The sequence below is a fragment of the Cydia pomonella genome, chromosome 27, assembly GCF_033807575.1.
Source record: "Cydia pomonella isolate Wapato2018A chromosome 27, ilCydPomo1, whole genome shotgun sequence".
Lineage (NCBI taxonomy): Eukaryota > Metazoa > Arthropoda > Insecta > Lepidoptera > Tortricidae > Cydia > Cydia pomonella.
The window spans coordinates 8410093-8432575 of record NC_084729.1 but is presented as its reverse complement, the minus strand read 5'-3'; the positions used below and the strand labels follow the sequence as shown (position 1 = coordinate 8432575).

At 39.2% G+C, this 22483-nt stretch overlaps 2 protein-coding genes across 3 annotated transcripts in view; one reads left to right on the top strand and one right to left on the bottom strand.

Annotated features, from left to right (window-relative positions):
* Nucleotides 1-3609, bottom strand: part of LOC133532593 (limbic system-associated membrane protein-like) — a 135377-nt gene extending 131768 nt beyond the window's left edge. The window contains exon 1 of the mRNA XM_061871339.1: nt 3327-3609. The gene's annotated coding sequence lies outside the window, so the exon portion shown is untranslated. The remainder of the gene's footprint in view (nt 1-3326) is intronic.
* Nucleotides 3610-3915: 306 nt separating this feature from the next.
* On the top strand, nt 3916-12679 carry LOC133532591 (uncharacterized). Of its 2 annotated transcripts, none has more exons than XM_061871336.1 (4): nt 3916-4009; nt 7472-7556; nt 8381-8542; nt 10405-10798. In XM_061871336.1, the coding sequence occupies exons 2-4, from the start codon at nt 7476-7478 to the stop codon at nt 10729-10731; spliced, it is 570 nt and encodes a 189-aa protein (XP_061727320.1). In that variant the 5' UTR covers nt 3916-4009; nt 7472-7475; the 3' UTR covers nt 10732-10798. The 2 variants fall into 2 exon arrangements, with proteins under 2 accessions (XP_061727320.1, XP_061727321.1); XM_061871337.1 differs by lacking the exon at nt 3916-4009 and adding an exon at nt 5144-5301 and having other exon boundaries at nt 10405-12679.
* Nucleotides 12680-22483: the final 9804 nt, after the last annotated feature.

Sequence of the window (22483 nt, the reverse complement as noted above, 5' to 3'; positions counted from 1 at the left end):
TACCTCGTTTGACGCAAAATAGGCACAATGGTTGTCGATTTGCGGAAAATGCCCAGCATAACTAACTAACTAACTGTACTTCCTTGGAACATTGTTTTTATAACACAAATGATTTAATACAATATTTAAAAAAAAAATGTTTAGGTTATTTAATTAAGTAATTTGACATCGACACATATTAATATTTGATGTAATTGACATTTTAATGAAATGCTTGTTTTGTTTGTAATTTATTTTCGTGCTTAATATTCGAATGCTGAAATGCCAGCCAGACATGTAAAGAACTGTACCTACAGTTAACTATTGGAACATTGTTTTTATGACATTAGTGAATCAATACAACATTTTAGAATTCAGTACCTGGGCGACCGAGCTTTGCTCGGTTATAACTATTTATTGTAATATGGTGGTGTATAGGTGATTTTTATTACTAAATTAAACTTGTCTAAAACAATAAAAATTATTATATATAAGCTTCAAAATATAAAAAAAAACAAAAGTTAGTCACCGGGCGGGATTCGAACCCGTAACACTGGTTGTTTCTTGCCGCCCGCGTCTTTACCCGCTGGACCAGACGGACATACGGCCTGCAACACGAAATAAGCGACCATATTCGGCGTCGAAAGAAAAACGCATGAAAACTCGAAAACACGCGTTTTCCCAAACATAAGACTAATCTAGATCGATTGTTTACCCCCAAAAACCCCCATATACCAAATTTCAGCGAAATCGTTAGAGCCGTTTCCGAGATCCCTGAAATATATATATACAAGAATTGCTCGTTTAAAGGTATAAGATACTTTTTAGATAATTTAGTTTAGTAATTTGACATTGACACACATTGTCATTTTTTTCCCAATATTTTTCTGTACGGCTTCTTTTATATTTGTAATTTATTTTTGTGATTAATATTTGAATGCTGAAATTCCAGCCGAACATGTATAGAACTGAATTTGTATATTAAGAGGCTGTCAATACCTAAAGCACGCACACTATCTAATTGTATCGGAGTAAATGAGATAGCACTGTCGCATGTTACTGGGCCTGGGCAAGGGAATAATAAGAAATTTATTTAAATAATAACCGGCCAAGAGCATGTCGGGCCACGCTCAGTGTAGGGTTCCGTAGTTACTCTTCCGTCACAATAAGCTAAACTGGAGCTTAAAGTATAGTAAATTGTTAACCAAGGGATGACACGGTACCTTTCACACGAGTTAAACAAATAGGCAAATTTGCATAATCAGTACCTAATTAAAGTAAGTCTTTTTACTATGAAGGGAAAACTTTTTGCGATAACTCAAAAACAGCTAAACTGATCATGTCCGCTATAGTTTTCATTTAATGTCTTTCTTAAGCTCTACTTCCACGATATTTTTCATATTTTTTGGACCTATGGTTCAAAAGTTAGAGGGGGGGGACACATTTTTTTTTTCTTTCGGAGCGATTATCTCCGAATACATTCACTTTATCAAAAAATGTTTCTTGAAAACCCCTATTAGTTTTGAAAGACCTTTCCAACGAAACCCCACACTCTAGGGTTGAAGCGAAAAAAAAAATTCACCCCCACTTTACGTGTAGGGGAGGTACCCTAAAAAAAATTAAATTTTTAGATTATATTGTACGACTTTGTCGGCTTTATTGATTTATATATCCATGCCAAATTTCAGCTTTCTGGCACTAACGACCACGGAGCAAAGCCTCGGACAGACAGACAGACAGACAGACAGACAGACAGACAGACAGACAGACGGACATGGCGAAACTATAAGGGTTCCGTTTTATGCCTTTTGGCTACGGAACCCTAAAAAAGTGGATTATTAGTGTAATATTTTACTCATTAGCGGTTTAGATATAAATGTATTTAAATTGTGATTTTAATTGCAGACCCATAAGTCAAAACAATAAAGACATAGAACCGTTTAATTGTGATTTTAAGACCAATATTTGCAATTATTTTCTATCGAGCCGATTTCGCTCAATTATGTATCGAGTACGACCACTGTCTTTGAAATATAATTAATATTAACAGATATTTTTTCTTATTTTACTAAAACAAATAGTCTTTCTTAAAAAACTGTTTAAGTAACATCAATTTCAAGGATATTGGGGGTTGACAGCCCCTTAACAAAAAATAAATCATAAAAAAAACACAAACTGTCTCCAAATTTTCCCATAAAAATTTCACCTACCTACATCGGTTCAGCGACTCAGCGGTTTAGAAGTCCGCAGCACGCTCGGCCGATTTTCACCTTCCCATGCAAACAAAACTACGTGTTGTACTGTAGTACAAGCTTTGCTTAGTTTGGGGCTAGGTTGACCTATGTGAGATGTCCCCTAATATCTTATACCTTTAAATGAGCAATTCTTGTATATATATATATATTTCTGTGATCTCGGAAACGGCTCTAACGATTTCGCTGAAATTTGGTATATGGGGTTTTTGGGGGTATACAATCGATCTAGATAGTCTTATATCTGGTAAAACCCGTGTTTTCGAGTTTTCATGCGTTTTTCTTTCGACGCAGAATATGGTCGCTAATTTCGTATTACCGGCCACTGTCCGTCTGGTCCAGCGGGTTAAGACGCGGATGGCTATACCTATACCAATTCTAGGGATTAGTTGCTAAGCGGACCCCAGGTTCCCATAAGCGGTGGCATAACGCCGGGGCAACGCGAGGAAGATTATATAATTAAAGCTGATCCAGTTTATTTACTATTATTTGTTTGAGTACCACGGTCTCGGTGTGAAATTGACAATGAACCTACCTAATGGGGTTGGCAACTGTCAAAGGTTTGCATAGATGGCGCCATCATAGCTTGCCCCTGTCTCTAGTTTTGTTCTATGAGATTTGGCTTAAAGTACTGGAATCCAGGTCACAAAATTCCAAAAAAAAAAACAAGAATTTGACACAATTCTAGGGATTGACAGGGCAAGCTATGATGGCGCCATCTGTTTAATACTTCGACCGGCCAACCCCATTGTATTAATGCTGTACACGATCCTACCTATCTACCTTCATTGCTGCGCCCATCAGAGTTTCATATGACATTTGTGTACCTATACTCTATACTTTTAAGTACTTAGAATACCTGTAAATGTACATGTGAAATGCAATAAATAAATACAATACATTACAAGATACATACATACATACAGAAATAATTCTGTGGCCCTAGTGAAAAAGGGTACAAGTCCCTGGCAGTTTAGGTGTATAAGGGCATAAGTGTTACGTGGAACGTACACCTACGCTGCCAGAGACTTGTACCCTTTTTCACTAGGGCCACAGAATTGCATTTGAGAAAAAAATACTTAAAAATAGACTTACCTCATTATTTCTCCCGGTGTGGATTTTTCGATTTTTATTCTGAAACAACAAAATGATATCATAAAGTGATAATTATTAATTTATAATTATACTAGCGATTCGCCCCGGCTACGCACGGGTAAACCTTAACAAATTACATACAATTATGTCTATATTTTTTTTATTATAGGACATTATTACACAAATTGACTAAGTCCCACAGCAAGCTCAAGAAGGCTTGTCTTATGGGTGCTCAGACAACGATATATATAATATAAATACTTAAATATATATATGTATTTACAAACATCCATGACTCAGGAGCAAAAATATATATACAGTTTTGTATATTTTTTTATTTTATTCTCATGTTTTATTTGCTTTTGTTTATTTGTTAGTTGTTATAAAGATATATCTGTTGATTTCGTTTAGTACTTTCCTAGCTATCTCTAAATTCCCATATACTCGTTTCAAATATTTTATAAACTATGGTGTACTTCATTACTCTTTGGTGTACTTATACCTAAAATATTTTTAAACGTACATTAATAGCTTTTATAATTATTCCTCAAACAGTCCAATAAAAAGAAAGAGGGTAGAATAATTCTTCAGAACTACCTTCTTGGTCTGTGAATTAAAAGCTGTATTTTATAATTGATTGCGGTTACGGGCGTAGTGTGTTCCGAATTTTAATTTATAATCAGGTAAGATCATATAGATTTGTGCTTATAATTACCTAAAAATATAAAATTGATGTGTTTATAGTTATACAAATTATGATTTTTCCATAAGTGGTAAAAAATTCAATGAGCTTGCAAAGTTGATATTTGGATATGTAGTGTATGGTAAGATATGATTTTTTGGAAAGTTGTAATTGAAATACAGTTACGGCCAATAATATATCACAATGTTTTTACCGTAGAACTTCTTTAGGTATATATATTTGTAAGTGATTTCCACCTCATTACTTTAGGTAGTCAGTACATCTAGTAGTCGTTCTTTGTGCGAGCAATGAGACATATTGGTCGAATGTAATGGTTTTTTCATGGAAGTTTTTCTTAATACATAGTCAACTTCATCTATTATTAGTTTTTTTTAGTAATTTGCCGAGTCTCTTATTGTAATTCACAGTATTTCATTGCAGTATTCATCATTTATTTGTATTAAATGACTAGTAAAATATGCAATCTACAAACTAACCTTTAAGCGCCAATTACATCCACCCTTCTCGATATCAGACCCGAAATCAGTCCCGATTTCGGCCTTGATAAATAATCGTTTTCCGTTTCACGGAATATCAGCACATCGCTAACAATATTTGAAATGTAGAAAATACTTTGTCTCTAATTGTCAAAAATGTTCATAATTTGATTTTTTTGCATATGAACCATTTTTTTACATTTCAAATATTGTAAACGATGAGCTGATATATGGTGAAACGGAAAAATACTCTTTCACGGGCCTGAAATCGGGTCTGAAATCAGGTCTGATAAAGTGTGGATGTAATTGACACTATATTGTTTACCCTATACATTTTAATACAAAAAAAACACAAAGGTGATTTATCATTGACCGGTACTGTAGGTATTTTTCTTTCTAGCAATTAACCCTTAGGTGCATACGGTATCAAAACTGAGGGCCTACCGCGAACAACGTTCGACGTGTTACCTCTCTGTCGCACTTGTAAATTGGTACGTAAGTGTGACAGGGAGGCAACACGTCGAACGTGGCTCGCGGTAAGCCCTCTGATACCTTGTATTTTCTCCGCACCAACATTCATATTTCTTTACCATCACGGTCTAATGACTGAAGTTACATTTGCTCCAATAATAATATAAAAAAAAAAAAACTGGCAACCATAGTGCATCCATTTTCATACTAAACGTCAATCGCCATTTGTGCGGTTACTTTTGCGACAGCAAGACTTGCAAGTTTTAATTTTTGTTTATCTGGGGAATCCCATGATATTTTGAATAGGAAAACATGTAAAAGTAAGGTTAGTATCTACATTTATCTTACACAATATGGATTTTTGTTAGATTTGTACGCTTTGACTTTTTTTTCGTGTTTTAAGTCGGTCCACGTGATAACGTTTTTTCGTAGTTTCAAAAATGATACTCCATGCGGTCTGCTCCATTTTTCTACTCGCACGGTTTATGTTTTTTTTGTATTTTACTAATATTTAGCACGTAGTTTGGGTGTAGAACTTACAAGTATGAAAGAAGAAGAAAATTTAATACAGGAACCCGATTCCATTGTGATTTCTCCTGATCCTCTTTTGTTACAATTTAAATTTTTTATCTTATACCTTTAAACGAGTAATTCTTGTATATATATAAATATATATATTTCTGTGATCTCGGAAACAGCTCTAACTATTTCGCTGAAATTTGGTATATGGGGGTTTTTGGGGGTATACAATCTATCTAGATTAGTCTTATGTTTGGGAAAACGCGTGTTTTCGAGTTTTCATGCGTTTTTCTTTCGACGCAGAATATGGTCGCTAATTTCGTGTTGCCGGCCACTGTCCGTCTGGTCTAGCGGGTTAAGACGCGGACTGCTAAACGAGGAAAACGCTGATAGAAACGCAGCCTAATTCCCTTAGCTATTATAAGTCGATTGTTGGAACACACCCCGTGACATACATTTAATACAATCTGGGTATTAAAGGGGTTCAAATCCTGGTAAGGGCATTTATTTGTGTGATGAGCACGGATATTTGTTCCCGAGTCATGGTTGTTTTCTATGTATTTAAGTATTTCTTATATTATTATATCTATATTGTTGTCTAAGTACCTACAACACAAACCTTATTATTACTAAGCTTACTGTGGGACTTAGGGCCTGTTTCACAATGTACAAAAACCGCAGCCAAATAACACTAGACCCTACTCATAGTGTTGTGTTCCTGCCGGTGAGTAAGTTTGCCAGAGCTCAACGGGAGGGTCGGCAACACGCATGTAACTCTTCTGGAGTTGCAGGCGTACATAGGCTACGGAGACTGCTTACATTCCGGCGGGCCGTATGCTTGTTTGCCACCGACGTAGTAATAAAAAAAAAGCTCCTTGCCACTTATCTGACGAATAAATAAATAAATAAATAATAAATAAATAAATATCATAGGACATTATTACACAAATTGACTAAGTCCCACAGTAAGCTCAATAAGGCTTGTGTTGAGGGTACTTTAGATAACGATATATATAATATATAAATATTTATAAATACATAGAAAACATCCATGACTCAGGAACAAATATTCATGCTTATCACACGAATAAATGCCCTTACCAGGATTTGAACCCGGGACCATCAGCTTCGTAGGCAGGGTCACTACCCACTAGGCCAAACCGGTCGTCATCGAATCGTCTTCGTCACGAATGAAGTTATCGTTGGCATCACAATCTCAAATAACCTTAACTGGTAGATAAAGTTCTAAGTTTTGCAGGAAGTGTTATCTGGCAGTTAATTTATTTGTTAATAAGCTATCCTATACTTTACTTTGAAATCGGGAAACAGGCACTTATTCAATTTGTGTAATACTTATTCAAATTAAATCTGGACCCGCTGCACATTAATTATTGTTATTATTTTAGAGGTATAAATTGTTATTGGCATGAATATTTAATTATTTAATTTAATCTTCAGTAACTATTCATTTACTATATTATTCGTTTTTTTTATACCTATTTATATTACTATATAAACCTATTTATTAATATTTATATGTCACTCCCCAAGGCCTTGGCAGAATAACAGCGTTGCAATTTCCTCGTTTGCGAATAGTAACAATATGCTGAGACAGGGCCTTTTCCCTACTGCACACATTGCTGGACCCAAGTGTGTAATTTTCGGATTTTAATGTGTACATAATTTATATCTGTTGTTTTTTGTTTTTGTTTTGTTGTTCTTATCATTATCTTTCTATCTTATTTCTTTCATCTGCTTGTCCTGTGTATGTGTGCTTTATGGAATAAATGTCATTTCTTTCTTTCTTTCTTTCTTTCTTCCTTCCTTCCTTCCTTCCTTCCTTCCTTCCTTCTTTCCTTCCTTCCTTCCTTCCTTCCTTCCTTCCTTTCTTTCTTTCTTTCTTTCTTTCTTTCTTTCTTTCTTTCTTTCTTTCTAATACTGTCCTGTAATATTAATTTATTTTTGTAATATTTCAGAGTTATGAACCCGTTCGGTCCCCCGGTCTCCTTCCCCGCAACAGTGAATAATGTGTACAGCAACAATAGCCCTGATCACCTAACTGTAAGTATTATTTTTACTAATTATTATGTCTATGAAGCCAGGAGGTTTCGAATCCCGGTAAGGGCATTTACGCAAATGCGTGATGAGCACAGATATTTGTTCCTGAGTCATGGAAGTTGTTTAAGTATTTATACATTTACGGGTAATGGAATACTTAGAGAGTACAGAGATACAATAGAAAGTAAGTTACGCAAATGCTAGCGAATATACTGCCAGTGTCAGGTCAGTGTCAAACTCATGGTAAGGTCAGTAGTAAATCAGAATGTATGCCTCTTTTGCCATATGAACTGCTCCGTGGGTATAAGTTCATCTCTCACTCTCACTGAGCCCAAGCGTGAGCAAAATGACTAAGTGCGTCCGGAATCATGGATATCATGTTTTTACTTTTTTTTTGTAAGTTTTAACAAATAAAAAGTAATGGACGAGTTTGATCAAAAATAAAATTGCGCATTTTTAGAAGCACTATAAATATTTTTAGCTTTTATGTATAAAATAATAATTTCTAAGTGCGTTTTTGATGTGATGAGTTTTCGTGATTTTTTCTATCGAGCAAAAGTCAAAAAATCAGATTTCGAATTAATGAAGATACTAAAGGAAGGCCTCAATATTGCTTCTCAATTACTACTGGATGTTAAAGAAGCCTGTTTATACAAAGAGTAACAAAAATAGCGGGAATCCGTTTAAAAAAATCGTCTACTTTATCCTAATATGCCCTTAAAAATCCCCACTATTTTTGTTATACCTTGTATGCCCGTTCTATTATACTATCAAATATCCCGAGCAAATTTAGTATTTAATAAACACGCCAAAATATGTTATTTCAGAGTAAAATCCAAGACGAATGGCAAGTAGTGTACAGCTGGCCACCGTACCCAAACCCGGCGCCGGAGCCACGCCGGATCACGCTCGGACAGCCGACTATTTTGCAGTCAGCGCTCTTCAAGTGTCGCTGCAATCAGCAAGTCGTCGAGACGTACCCGATTACGGTATGTGATGTAACTTGTTTCTTCCGAATTAAAAAAGTGAGAAAAAAGCGCTTACTCTATCATGCTCACGAGATACTACGAGTATCACGACGCATTAGCCAATGCCGCCCTTCAGACTGTCGAGCGCTAGAGCCGCGCCGGATAGGTGTCGGAGCCGCGCCGGATCGGGCTCTGACAGCCGACGATTCTATAGTCGACGCTCTTCAAGTATCGCTGTAAGCAGCAAGTCGCCGAGACGTACCCTGTTACGGTATGTACTCGTACTTATAATGTCATGAAAGTGAATAATAAACCACTGGTTTCTTTCGAATAAAAAAAGTGAGAAAAAGGCGGTTACTCTACCATTCTCGCAAGATACTACGAGTATCACGATGCATTAGCCAATGCCGCTCTTCAGACAGTTCAGACTATAGTTAAGCTCTAGAGCCGCGCCGGATAGGTGTCGGAGCCGCGCCGGATCAGGCTCGGACAGCCGATGATTATACAGCAGGCGCTCTTCAACTGTCGCTGCAAGCAGGAAGTCGCCGAGACGTATTCCGTTACGGTAAGTAATGTAATGAATGTAAAGAATGTACTTACTCGTCTATTTATAATGAATACGGTGGAAAGGGCTGGTCGTCTATCACCCTCGCGAGGTACTATCGCAGTGCACTAGGCAAGGTTGTCGGCTGTCGGATCAGTGTCAAAACCGCGATGGATCACGTTCGGCCAGACGACGATTTTACAGACGACTTTCAAGCCGAAGGTCGCGGCACTGTAGTATTTTTCATGATTAGAAAGCAAACGAGCAGATTGTAGGTAATTATCAAGGACACCTGTAATACTAGAGGGGTTTCAAGGTATGTTCTAAGGTTTGAAAATCGTATCGGGTTGTAAATACCATAGACAATTCATTCCACAGTTGATATGTATAGTGAGCTGCGAAATTGCATGGAGAAATGATGAATGAATTCATTGATAAAATAAAAAATAAATAAAAATAAAAATCATTTATTTCGGACGATACAATCCATATTTTGTTAGTTACAAATATACTTAAATTACTATGTTAGTACCTAAACTAAGATGTTGGGAGGTCCAGTGCCTAATTAATGCACTGTCCCATCTCCCTGCCACGACGGCCAGGAGCCTGTGGCGGCTGTCGCGCACCCTTCGGAGCGTCGCGGCGCAGCGCTTGCGCAGCGTCGCGTGGAAACCATCCACATGCACGTCGGTGAACATGCCCGACGCGTTGCAGTATCGTGGCAGCCGCAACAGTACCCTGAACGCGTCATTGTACTGTACAAAATAAAGTCACCATGCACTTTTACGGCTACTTTGGTACTAGGCAGGAAGTTTCTAGAGAAGCGCGCAGTTGAGAACTGCTAACTAAGTGGTGAAGATGCAAATGTTGTTGCGTAGAGCAATATATTTAGATCCTAGCTCGTAATAATGAGTTTCATGGAATTTATAATATATCTGTGGCCCTAGTAAAAAAGGGTACAAGTCTCTGGCAGTTTAGGTGTATAAGGGCATAAGTGTTACGTGGAACTTATACCCCTTTACACCTGCGCTGCCAGAGACTTGTACCCTTTTTCACTAGGGCCACAGATATATACTCGCAACATATCATTTGGTTGGTATTGTACAAATCGGGGTAGGTAATTGAATTGCCATTTTAATATCTGGGATCAAAACAAGGTTTAATTAAGCCCTTCACACAGCTTACTTAAGTAAGACAGGAACGCAACAATGCCTAGAAGTGAGATGCAAATATCTCTACCGTGTATAACGTATAGCTGTATCCTGGTCAATCAGTTACTGAATAAAGTAAAGTGTGTGAAACGGTTAGTCTGTCCACTGATGTCATATTACTTTTCCAGGTGAAAGAAGACGAGAAAACAGAAGTTAAAGCTTGCGAGATCGTAACCACAGAAGAAAGCGTTCCTGCTGCCTTAGATCGGACGACCTGCGGCTGCCAGCCCACTCCCTTCTACGAGAAGATCGTCGTTCTAGCCATGCCAACGAACGAGAACCTAATATTCATGTACCAGCGCCATAAAAATGTTCAGTATACTCCTGAATGTCCTAATACTTGTCTGCTACTGGCCAGGGAAGTTCCTTCTAATCTTAATATAGAAAATGTAGCCAAAGGAATGGATATAGCTAAGAGGAAGGGTGGTTATACGTTCGAGGTAAAGCAAGAATGAAGTTTGTATTTATATTCCATACTAAATTGACAGCGGCAAAATGTTCTGCCTATACTCTGTATCTTTAGGTATTTAATAGTACGGTCGAGGAAACTGATTCTTTAGCAGTTTATGGTTCACTTTACATTGGACAGCTCTTAGCATAAGTATGTTCAACCAAATTTACTTGAACCGCAAATTGCTAAAGAATCAATTTCCTCGACCGTACATTGTGCAACGAGGGGGGGTTAGTGAAATTTTGGATATGAGGGTGAATTAAAGACCCGAGTTTGCAATATTCTTACCCCCGGAGTTACACACAATGTTTTTCATCACACTTGCGAAGAAAAAACTAAAATTTGAACGAAATAATTCTTAAATACGGTGACATATCAAACATATTGGAAGAACCAGAGTTTAGGCTCTTAAGCAGAATAGTGGAGCTGATAGTTAAAACACTAGTTCTCGTGGTGAATATTATATTGCAAGTGATTGACATCAGACAGCTGTACAAAAACATAACAAATTCAAACGGGTGTCATATATGTGTCGTAATAAGTTTACTATTGTGCCAGGATACACATATACAACCTCCAATAAAACATTCGTCCGCCATTTTGTAATTTCTTGACAGGTTAGCATCGAGGGCACAGGGCTCGGAAACCGGTTAAATTTCCAAACCATTATCGTGTACTTGGCGCAAAACCTTTTCTTTTCGGTTTCGTTCGTAAAACCGTTATATTTAAACCGGTTTTTAGGGGAACGCTTTCATAAAGTACTTGTTCGATTAACCGGTTTAGAACAATAAAAACCTGTTTATTCCGACGTACGATAAACAAACTCTGTTTTCCTCAATTATACATTTGTAACAAACTTCTACTCCGGGAAAGACGTTCATTCAGTGCATTAAGTAGCTCGAGTGCAAAAAATATAGGTAAAATGGGTAAGTATAAGTACCTATTTAAATTTAAGTTGCAATGAAATAATTAAATACGTAACGGTGTGATTATATTTTGTTCTGCAATGTACATAATGAAGGCTATAATTCGTCAACAATTCAACTGAGTCTTTTGTGTTACTAAAGTTAACTATATAATTATGATTATGACTAATTTTCGTAACAGCGGCTATGGACAGGAACCACAGAGGAGGCCTTTGCCAGGAGGCAAACTGAATTATAAAAAATAAAAATATTTTATTCAGTAACAACAAAAAGTTTACAATATGCCGGTTGGTGTCTCTTTGTAAGTAACGAAATACTTGTGTCAAGAGACACCGCTCTTCCACTATAATGTAGCTTTATTGGTACAAGGCGAGTTTATATACATACAAAAAAAGAATGTAGTAATATCTTAAAGTGAAGAAGCTTCAACAATTATTCTAAAACCTAAAAGTTATATTACTTTGAAGGGATGCGTAACGGTCCATATAACAACTTTTGATATATTTTTAGTCGATATAACGATTAAGGGATATAATGCACTTTTGCTATAACAATACATGGTATATTCTTAGAGAGTCTAACTATCGTCAAGTATAATGAACTTGTAATATAACAACTTCTAATGTAACATTAACAGCTTATAACGTGTATGTGATATAATTATGTTCGATATAACGCTCAGTTGGCATAATGTAGTACTGGTATAATTTGTAATATTTACTACTATTAAAACAACCTACGTGTTCGAACTAAAGGCAGGTCTCAGTTAGGTACGACGACGAGCGAAGCGAGGAGGAGTGTTAGGTAGAACTGCGACTTTACGATTGTTGTGAATGAAACTCGAGCTGAAATCAAAGTTCAAGCTGTTTTAGATAAAACTGCTCAACGTTTGGCTTTAGCCCAGGAAGAAGTTCCCACCATAATGTTGCCTACTTCTTCATTCACTCTAATTAGTAAATGGGGTTGCGATGGAAGTTCTGGTCATAGTACATACAAACAAAAATTCACTAACTGTGATGATACAGATCAATATTCAACTACGTAATAATGATATGGGCAATATTGTTTGGCAGAATCCTCGCCCTTCATCTACAAGTTATTGTAGCCCAATAAAATTTATCTTTTCCAAAGAAAGTAAAGATCTTACCGTTGCCGAAACGAATGCAGCTTTGGAGGAGATAAATTCTTTATTGCCTACGATTTGTAGTATAAAGGGTCGTGATATAACTGTCAAACACGAAATTCTTTTGACTATGGTTGATGGGAAAGTTTGCAATGCTATGACCGAAAATTCCTCTACTCAAACATGTTTTATTTGTAAAACAAAACCTACACAGATGAATGAAAAGGATAGGGAGTTTATAAGCAATCCAGACAATCTCGGAATTGGTTTATCGACACTGCATGGTTGGATTAGGTGTTTTGAGTGCTTACTTCACATTAGCTACCGTTTAGATATTAAAAAGTAGCGAGCTAGTACTCCTGCTGAAAGAGCTAGTGTGAAATCACGCTCAGAAGACATAAGAAATCATTTTAAAACTACAATGAGCCTGATTGTCGATAAACCAAAACCAGGAAGTGGCAATACAAATGATGGAAATACCGCTTGAAGGGTTTTTGAGAACTATGAATTGAGTGCACAGATAACAGGGTTAGACGTTTCAATTATAAAACAATCTAATATCTTGCTTCGTGTTCTATCTTCAGGACATGAAATTGATTTAGTAAAGTTAAAAGAATTTACGCTAGTGATTAGAGAAAATTATTTAAAGCTCTATTCGTGGTATTTCATGCCCGTTACTGTGCGTAAACTGCTTGTGCATAGTACCGAGGTGATAAAATCAGCACTTTTACCTATTGGGCAACTATCTGAAGAAGCTCAAGAAGCTCGTAAAAAAGATTGTAGGAGATTTCGTGAACATAACACACGAAAACGGTCACGTATTGCTACGAATAGAGATTTACTTAATATGTTGTTATTAACCTCTGACCCTGTTATTAACAGTTTAAGAGATGTACCGCGAAAAAGAAGTTGGAAAGTTACCTTCTGAGGTTTTAGATTTACTAATATCCCCTAGTATTAAGATAAGTAATATAAGTTTAGATACTAACCATAATATTAATGTCAATAATTCTAACGATTATTCCACAAATGATTCATCTGATGATAGTGATAACGACTAACAATATTTTTTGTATATTTAAGTAAAAAAAATAGGCTAAGTAAATGCAGTAAATCACTGCACCCACCTTGAATTTTCTCTGTTTTGCCTTATGGTTGACTGGTAGAGAATGCCTATTGGCATTAAGTCCGCCTGTTGTACTCTTTTTTATGTGCAATAAAGTTTAAAATAAATAAATAAATAAATGTAGTTAATAATAATTTTGTATACAGTATTTATTTATTTTTCCAATAAATATATTTTTAGATGTATGTTTTCCATGTAAAGGAACATTAAATAGGTTAAGTATATTTAATAAGTTTTTTGTAAATTTTTGAATACATTTTACCCAAAAAAAAATTTTTTAAAATTAAAACCTTTAAATATAAAAAAATAATATAATGATACACAAGATGCGTACACCAACCGATATACATAATAAAATAATTTTGTCCAGCTAGCTTGTTCTACACGAACCATAGTGTGCATTTGGCGTTGAAACTCTAGTTCTATGGGGTCCCAGCGTGAAGTTGTTTGCAGAAATCGCAAAGCGTCTGGTTTACGTATCTGGTGACCGAAATGCTGGCGGCTTCCTCGCACAACGTATCAGTATTGCGATACAATCAGGAAATGCCGCCAGCATCCTTGATACAATGCCTCAAGGGTCCATTTTAGATTTAAGCCAGTTATAGTAATCCTCTGTATATATCCATTATGTATATTGTTATTGTAAATAAATAATTTTCCCACTTTAAAATAAAATAATATCAACTTACTTTCTTATAAGTAATAGTAATTTGCATAGGAATTTTAGATGCATGTCGGCACGGCTTCTCTGCAGCTGAATGTACTACAGGAACGGCCGGTTCTGGTCAAACTTTAGAATTTGTTAAGACTACTGTTTTTCTAGGAATAAATTTAGACTCCATATTATAAATAAATAAATAAATATTATAGGACATTATTACACAAATTGACTAAGTCCCACAGTAAGCTCAATAAGGCTTGTGTTGAGGGTACTTAGACAACGATATATATAATATATAAATATTTATAAATACTTAAATACATAGAAAACACCCATGACTCAGGAACAAATATCCATGCTAATCACACGAATAAATGCCCTTACCAGGATTTGAACCCGGGACCATCGGCTTCGTAGGCAGGGTCACTACCCACTCGGCCAAACTGGTGGTCAATATTACAATAGGGCTCCCATATAACTTCATTAACTGGCAGGTTGAGCTCCGCTGCGTTTACAGTAAGAAGAATAAGGCAGCTTATAGGTAAAAAACTTAAGTAAGTCACCTGTTGTATGTAGTTGTGACGTGTTCGAATAGACAATACATGTTTAAAAGACACACACAAACAAAACAAATGTCTATTCGAACACGTCACAACTACATACAACAGGTGACTTAATTAAGTTTTTTACCTATACCAATGTAGAGAAGGCACGGTTAGTCTACTTCGCTTACTTCAACAGTATATTTACTTACGGTTTTATTTTGTGGGTATCAGCTGTTGATATTGATTCAATATTCATATTGCAAAAAAGGGCAATTAGATCAATTTACAACCTGGTGTCGCGTGAATTATTTAAGGAAATACATATTCTAACTCTGCCGTCGCTATGTATATTTGAAATAATAATGTTTGTAAGGAAAAAATTACACAATTTCCCAACGAATGTTGATAAGCCAAAGACACAGGAAACTTAAGTAACATCTTACAGACTGGCTAAAACAAGAAAGTCGTTCTTGGTAAATCGTATAAAATTCTACAACAAGATACCAAAAACTGTCACCGAACTTACAGGTTCTAAATTCAAAACTGTTGTTAAGCAAAAACTTATTTCGAGCATACTATAAAATAAGCGATTATACCTCACTTGTTCTTCCGAGAGATTATTATAACTTGTACTTGTACTTGTGTTGTGTGTTGTGTTGTTGTGTAACACGGAGATCCTTAGACGTGCCGATGTCGCCGGAATAGAGGCCTGCCTAATGAGACGACAGCTACGATGGTGCGGTCACGTCTCCCGGATGTCCCAGGACCGACTCGCGAAACGCATCTTCTACTGCGAACTGCAAAATGGTAAGCGAAAGCGAGGCGGCCAGTTTCTGCGGTTCAAAGATGTGTTGAAGCGGCATATGAAGAGAGCTCATATAGAACCAACGACATGGGAGAGTCTAGCTGGTGACCGTCCACAGTGGAGGCATATTGTGCAGACGCAGGTGCGTGAATTCGAAGCCAGGCGACGCACAGAACTTGACGATAAGCGTGACGAGCTAAAGGCCAGACCACCTATGGCCATAACATATAATTACGTCGGAGGGGTGCTGACCTGCAGCGAGTGTGGCCGCACATTCGCTGCTAAGATTGGCTACGTCAGTCACCTGAGAGCTCACCAGCGACACTCTCAGCGGTAGAAAGCAGTTGCTGTGGCCGAAAACGGCTAGGAGACGATGATGATAACTTGTAAACTTACCCTTTCTTTAAAATACTAATTAAACCCATTGCTATATTTATTAATATTTAAAATATTACACTTATTAATTATATCTGAAATATTAATAAATGGGAGAATCAACTTTTTAGCGTGACTCGTTGCCATGGTTACGATTAGTTGTCCAGGAGACAAAAGTTCATTGAAATACTGATTTTATGGTACTTAAATGTATTAAACTTGCGTTTTTGTGGTCGTTATAACCAACATAATGGGCCCCCTACTAAGCATGTTAATAGGACGGCATACAACGTCTCTTCAAACAAACTGTGCCACTGTTGTCCCTTGGACAACGGGACAGGATAACAAAACAAAAAAAGTTGATTCACCCAATTTATAAGTATAGCAATCGGCACTATAATAAATACAGATGTATATTACTGCTTCACGACCAAGCGTAATTCATCGATAAGCAATATCGACTTTAGCCGCATCCTTGTTGACAGCTCGGTTTATTACCCTGTGATGGCGCGCGCAGCCACGCATCACAATACCACGCCACCGCCGCGTGATCTGTCCCGAGCTCCCCATCGCGCCGCATGCCGGCCGCCGAGCGACTGAGAGTCGCTGCCCCCGCCCGCGCCCCGCGAGCCGCGCACTATAAAAGCCAGCGCGGTCGCCTAGATAGCAGGCAGTCGCTCTCACCGCCTTCTGCTGTGAGGACCGCTGCTCTCCCGGTACGAGCCGGCGTGTTTTCAGACGCGTTATGGCTCCCGGTCCCTAGCCACCCTACCCTTCCTGATTCCCGTAGGCCAGTTGAGCCGGCGTGTTTACAGACGCGTTAAGGCACCTGGAGTACGTACCCTTCCTGACCCCGTAGCCCAGTCGAGCCGGCGCGTTTTCAGACGCGTGAAGGCACCTGGAGTACGTACCCCTTCCCGATTCCTTATCCCGGTTGTGCCGGCGTGTTTACAGACGCGTGAAGGCACCCGGGGTATCCACCCCTATACTATCTCGCTCCCGTCACAACCGCCCCTTCGCTCTTAGGGGATACCGATCCCAAAACTCGCGAGTAGCTTAGGGTCCGCGCCGTCCCGTAATCCCGTTGCTATAAATTAGAATCATCCCCCGCGTCGTACCTAGCCTAGGACATCTATATTTAAGGAACCTTTATTTATAATAAACCGGCATAAAAGCCCGCCGATTTGTGTTACAGCATTACCTTTGGTTTCTTTGTCTCACCCTGCACCCTCTCTCTCCTCTGAGCTAACTAGGAAACCCTTGCTCCCGTCTGGAACAAGGGAGTTGTATGAGGCCACGCCCGCCCCGGCGAACGTGACCCCATCACATCTGGCGCCCAACGAAATAACTCACGTAGGAGTCCATACGGTATCCTGGAAGGAACCGGTGCTCGAGAGAGGACAGGGGTAGTTATAAATAAATAAATAAATATATATACCGTAGGGCTGCTACACCGTAGCATTACCACATCCATTTGGGGGGAGTGTCACTTCCCGCCCACCCGTAAATCACATCTAGCGCCCAACTAAATAACTAACGTAGGAGTCCAGACGGTATCCTGAAAAGAACCGGTGCTAGAGAAAGGACAGGGATAAAAATAAATAAATAAATAAATATTTGCCATATACCGTACCGGGTATATATACCGTACACCGCTATACGTAGCATCACCGCACCGATTTGGGGGGACTGTCGCATCCCGCCCACCCGTAGATCACATCTAGCCCGCACAGAGGTACACCAGGAGTCCCGACGCTCCATCCAGGTAAATTCAACTCCCGCACAGATAACCGTTCACCGTACAACCGCTACTTACCGGTAGGTATTATAGATGCCTACAAGTTGGATATACCGACTGAAGAAACCCGAATTGATACAAGAGGCCTCGAAACGTGGCATCCCGACAGGAGACTTAACCGTAGAAGAGATACGCAAGGGCCTGGTAGAGATCCTGAAAGAAGAAAAAACCGAAGACATGGCAGAAAACAGAGCAAAGGTAATAACAAAACTCATAAAGGAGTGGAACCTATCATTCAGTACCACAGACGACGCCGTCGAGTTCATAGAAAGGCTGGAAGAACTCATCAATGCGAGCAACATTAAGAAGGAGGATATATTACCAGCACTACCACGCATCTTAAAAGGTAGGGCGCTGCTCTGGTATAGAAATTACGTTGAATCATGGACCAATTGGGAACAATTCCTGCAAATATTTAAGTTATACTACTTTCCTGCTAATTATGAAGAGGATCTCATAGCCAAAATCGTCACCAGAAAGCAAAGAGTCCAGGAGAGGTTTACCGATTACGTCACGGATATACAAACACTAATGCGCAGGTACGGAAACCTCACTGAGAGAGAAAAGTTATACCGCATCCACGAGAATATGTTACAAAGCTACAAGCTATACATCAAAAGACAAGACTACAAGACCTTACCAGAGCTATTAAGACTGGGAACCGAGTACGAAAACATAAGGACACCCATAGACGGTACAACAACGTCATCAGGAGCATGGCGATACACCGGCGACGACGCCAAATCGAGTGACGACGAGCAAGCAAACAGTGAGCAAGCGACCCAAGGTAGGGACAACAGACACCACAACAACCTGAAACCGAAACCCGAACAGGGAGAGAGTAAGAGCCAAACAGTACATCCAAGGTACGACCCCAAGACCAGTTGCTGGTCCTGTGGGAAACCGGGACATAACGCAGACGCCTGCAGAGGCAGACGCCAAGTATTTTGTAGCCAGTGTGGAAAACTGGGAGTGTTGAGCAGAGCCTGCTGCAGGAAAATAACCTGGAAAGGCCAGGAAAAGGTAGGAGCAGCCGACAGTCTACAGACGAGCGACAACCGCCTATACATGAATTTACGCATAATGGGAAGACGATACCGAGGCGTTATAGACACAGGCTCCACCAACTCGTACATCAATCAACAGGTATACAATGAATGTAAGGACCGCGCATACCAGGATAAGGTAAAAACAAGAGAAATAGTACTAGCAAATGGGACCAGGACGCAAGCACACGACAACCTGTTGGTCGACATAGTAATCAAGGAGGTAACGATCAGACACTGGCTGAGAGTGTTGCCGTCAGCCACGGACATTATAATAGGAATGGACATCCTGAAACGACTTGGAATGTCAATAAAATGGCCAGGAGAGAGCGAAGACGAAGAAGATCCCGATGACAAGAATACCCAGAAAGAAAATCAGGAAAACGGAGAGGAAAAGCAAATAGTAGATACTTTAGAAGAAAACCAGAAAAACACAACCACCGAATCCAGTCAACAGCAGCCAACCACACCGCTCACACAGGTACAACATAGGATAAAACCGAAGCAAACAGAACCCGTAAAACACAGATATTATCCACGAAATCCGAAGCAGCAAGAAATAATAGATAAACACGTGAGTGAAATGTACCAACCCTGTGTAGATTTCCGTAAAATTAACCAGATATCCGAGAAAGATGCGCACGCAATACCACAGAGAAAGTTATACAACAGAAGAGAAAAGGTGCTTAGCAATCCGAGGGAGTATAAAGAAAATGAAAGCATTTCTAGAAGGCGACCAGTTCACCGTAGGAACGGACCAGCAAGCAATACACTGCTTGAACAGCATAAAGGACCCCACAGGCAGGTTAGCCTATATCGTGTGTCGGAGCGCAACGCAAAACGAGATAGCAAGCGGCCTATCCAGAAATCCAGTAAGTACAGCGAGAGAACACGAATGGCACCAGGAAAAATGGCATCAACTGACCAGAGGCCCCGACGCAGCACAGCACTATCTGATACAAGAGGGGAGAATGAACACGAAAATAAAGAGCTCGCAGGTCGAGAGAGGTACAGACACCGAAACAGAATGAAAATTATGGGTGCCAGAGCAACTCAGACAACACATAATATAGTTAAACCACGACATACCGAACGCGCAGCATAAAAAAAAAACCCAGTGATATATCTATTAAAAAAAAAAACAGTGAGGCCACCAGCCACCTTCAGAAAAGGAACATGGGATCCTTAAACGTCAATTTAGAGTAAGAAAAATACATATAGGGAGGAATACAAAATGGAACTAACGCGCTACAGCATAAGGTACGAATCCGACTGAACCAGAAAATCCGAGTAAAACAAGTAAGTTACAGACAAAGGGATACCCATACATTAGAAGAGCAGAATAGAATTTTAAAAAAAAGCCACGCGCACCCGCCCTACGAATGCCACCGCAAGAAGGAAAAGAAGAATAGGTATAAAAATATATATATATATACATAGTGTAGTGAAATAAAAATACAGTGCAGTGAAAGACAATACCAGTTTACCAGTATAAAAGTATAAACCGTGAATATAATAATAATAAAAAGCCTATAAAAATTTAACAGATAAGTAAAAAAAAAAAAACATATTAATATATAAAGTATAGTGAAATAAATAGACAGTGCTGTAAAAGACAAAACCACTAAAAAGTATAAGCCGTGAAAATAATATATTACAAAATAATAATATGATACAAAATAATCATATAAAATACAAAATACCTTTAAAATAAATTTATATAAGTGAGATAGTAAATGGATAAAACCATAGAAGCACATAACAATAGTAAGTAGGATACATACACTGGGTAGGTAAATAACAATTAAGTGAATTGGTAGCATTACGATAAGTGAACAACAATATAGTGGGAATAGTATAATAGTGTAAAAGCAATATAGTTACAATAAATAACTTTAAAAAAAAACAAACGACGCGGGTAAAACAGAGAACATAGGCTAACACTAATAGCAAGTATAAACGAAACATATGCATACAAAATACCGGTGCGACATAAAATAAAATGCCTCAAATTAAATAAACATACAGAAAAAAGGAATACGAATACTTAGGATAAATTTAAAAATAATAGATAAATAGAATAGCATCCAGTAAATATCAATAAAAAGACAAAACAACAGTAAACGAGGAGAGGTAACATCTTTCAACCATCATGTTCTAATTCGGTGATTTTTCCCAATAGGTAAAAATCTCCAGACGGGTGACGGGACTGTGATGGCGCGCGCAGCCACGCATCACAATACCACGCCACCGCCGCGTGATCTGTCCCGAGCTCCCCATCGCGCCGCATGCCGGCCGCCGAGCGACTGAGAGTCGCTGCCCCCGCCCGCGCCCCGCGAGCCGCGCACTATAAAAGCCAGCGCGGTCGCCTAGATAGCAGGCAGTCGCTCTCACCGCCTTCTGCTGTGAGGACCGCTGCTCTCCCGGTACGAGCCGGCGTGTTTTCAGACGCGTTATGGCTCCCGGTCCCTAGCCACCCTACCCTTCCTGATTCCCGTAGGCCAGTTGAGCCGGCGTGTTTACAGACGCGTTAAGGCACCTGGAGTACGTACCCTTCCTGACCCCGTAGCCCAGTCGAGCCGGCGCGTTTTCAGACGCGTGAAGGCACCTGGAGTACGTACCCCTTCCCGATTCCTTATCCCGGTTGTGCCGGCGTGTTTACAGACGCGTGAAGGCACCCGGGGTATCCACCCCTATACTATCTCGCTCCCGTCACAACCGCCCCTTCGCTCTTAGGGGATACCGATCCCAAAACTCGCGAGTAGCTTAGGGTCCGCGCCGTCCCGTAATCCCGTTGCTATAAATTAGAATCATCCCCCGCGTCGTACCTAGCCTAGGACATCTATATTTAAGGAACCTTTATTTATAATAAACCGGCATAAAAGCCCGCCGATTTGTGTTACAGCATTACCTTTGGTTTCTTTGTCTCACCCTGCACCCTCTCTCTCCTCTGAGCTAACTAGGAAACCCTTGCTCCCGTCTGGAACAAGGGAGTTGTATGAGGCCACGCCCGCCCCGGCGAACGTGACCCCATCACAACCCCATCGGAACGTTCGTTTGGCCGCTACTTTAGTAGTGTTCAGTACCCCTAGTGTAAATTTGATCGACATCATAACGTGACGAACGCGTTTGCGTTAAGTCTCATTTTGTATAGGATTTTGAGTTTCCAAAACGTCCCGCTTGGCGCGCTCTTTCTAAATCCAATACAAAATGAGACTAAACGCAAACGCGTACGTCACGTTTCGAAATCGAATTTATTTACTCTAGGGGTACTGGTACGGCCGTTGTCACCAGAACACTACAAGTTATAATAATCTCTCGGAAGAACAAGCTCGTATAATTACTATTGAA

Bases quoted from the DNA above. Each gene is read 5' to 3' on its own strand.
- LOC133532591 (XM_061871337.1), top strand. From the start codon at position 7,476: ATGAACCCGTTCGGTCCCCCGGTCTCCTTCCCCGCAACAGTGAATAAT. The intron at 7,557-8,380 runs GTAAGTATTATT...ATGTTATTTCAG, and splicing joins ATAGCCCTGATCACCTAACT to AGTAAAATCCAAGACGAATG. The intron at 8,543-10,404 runs GTATGTGATGTA...TTACTTTTCCAG, and splicing joins TCGAGACGTACCCGATTACG to GTGAAAGAAGACGAGAAAAC.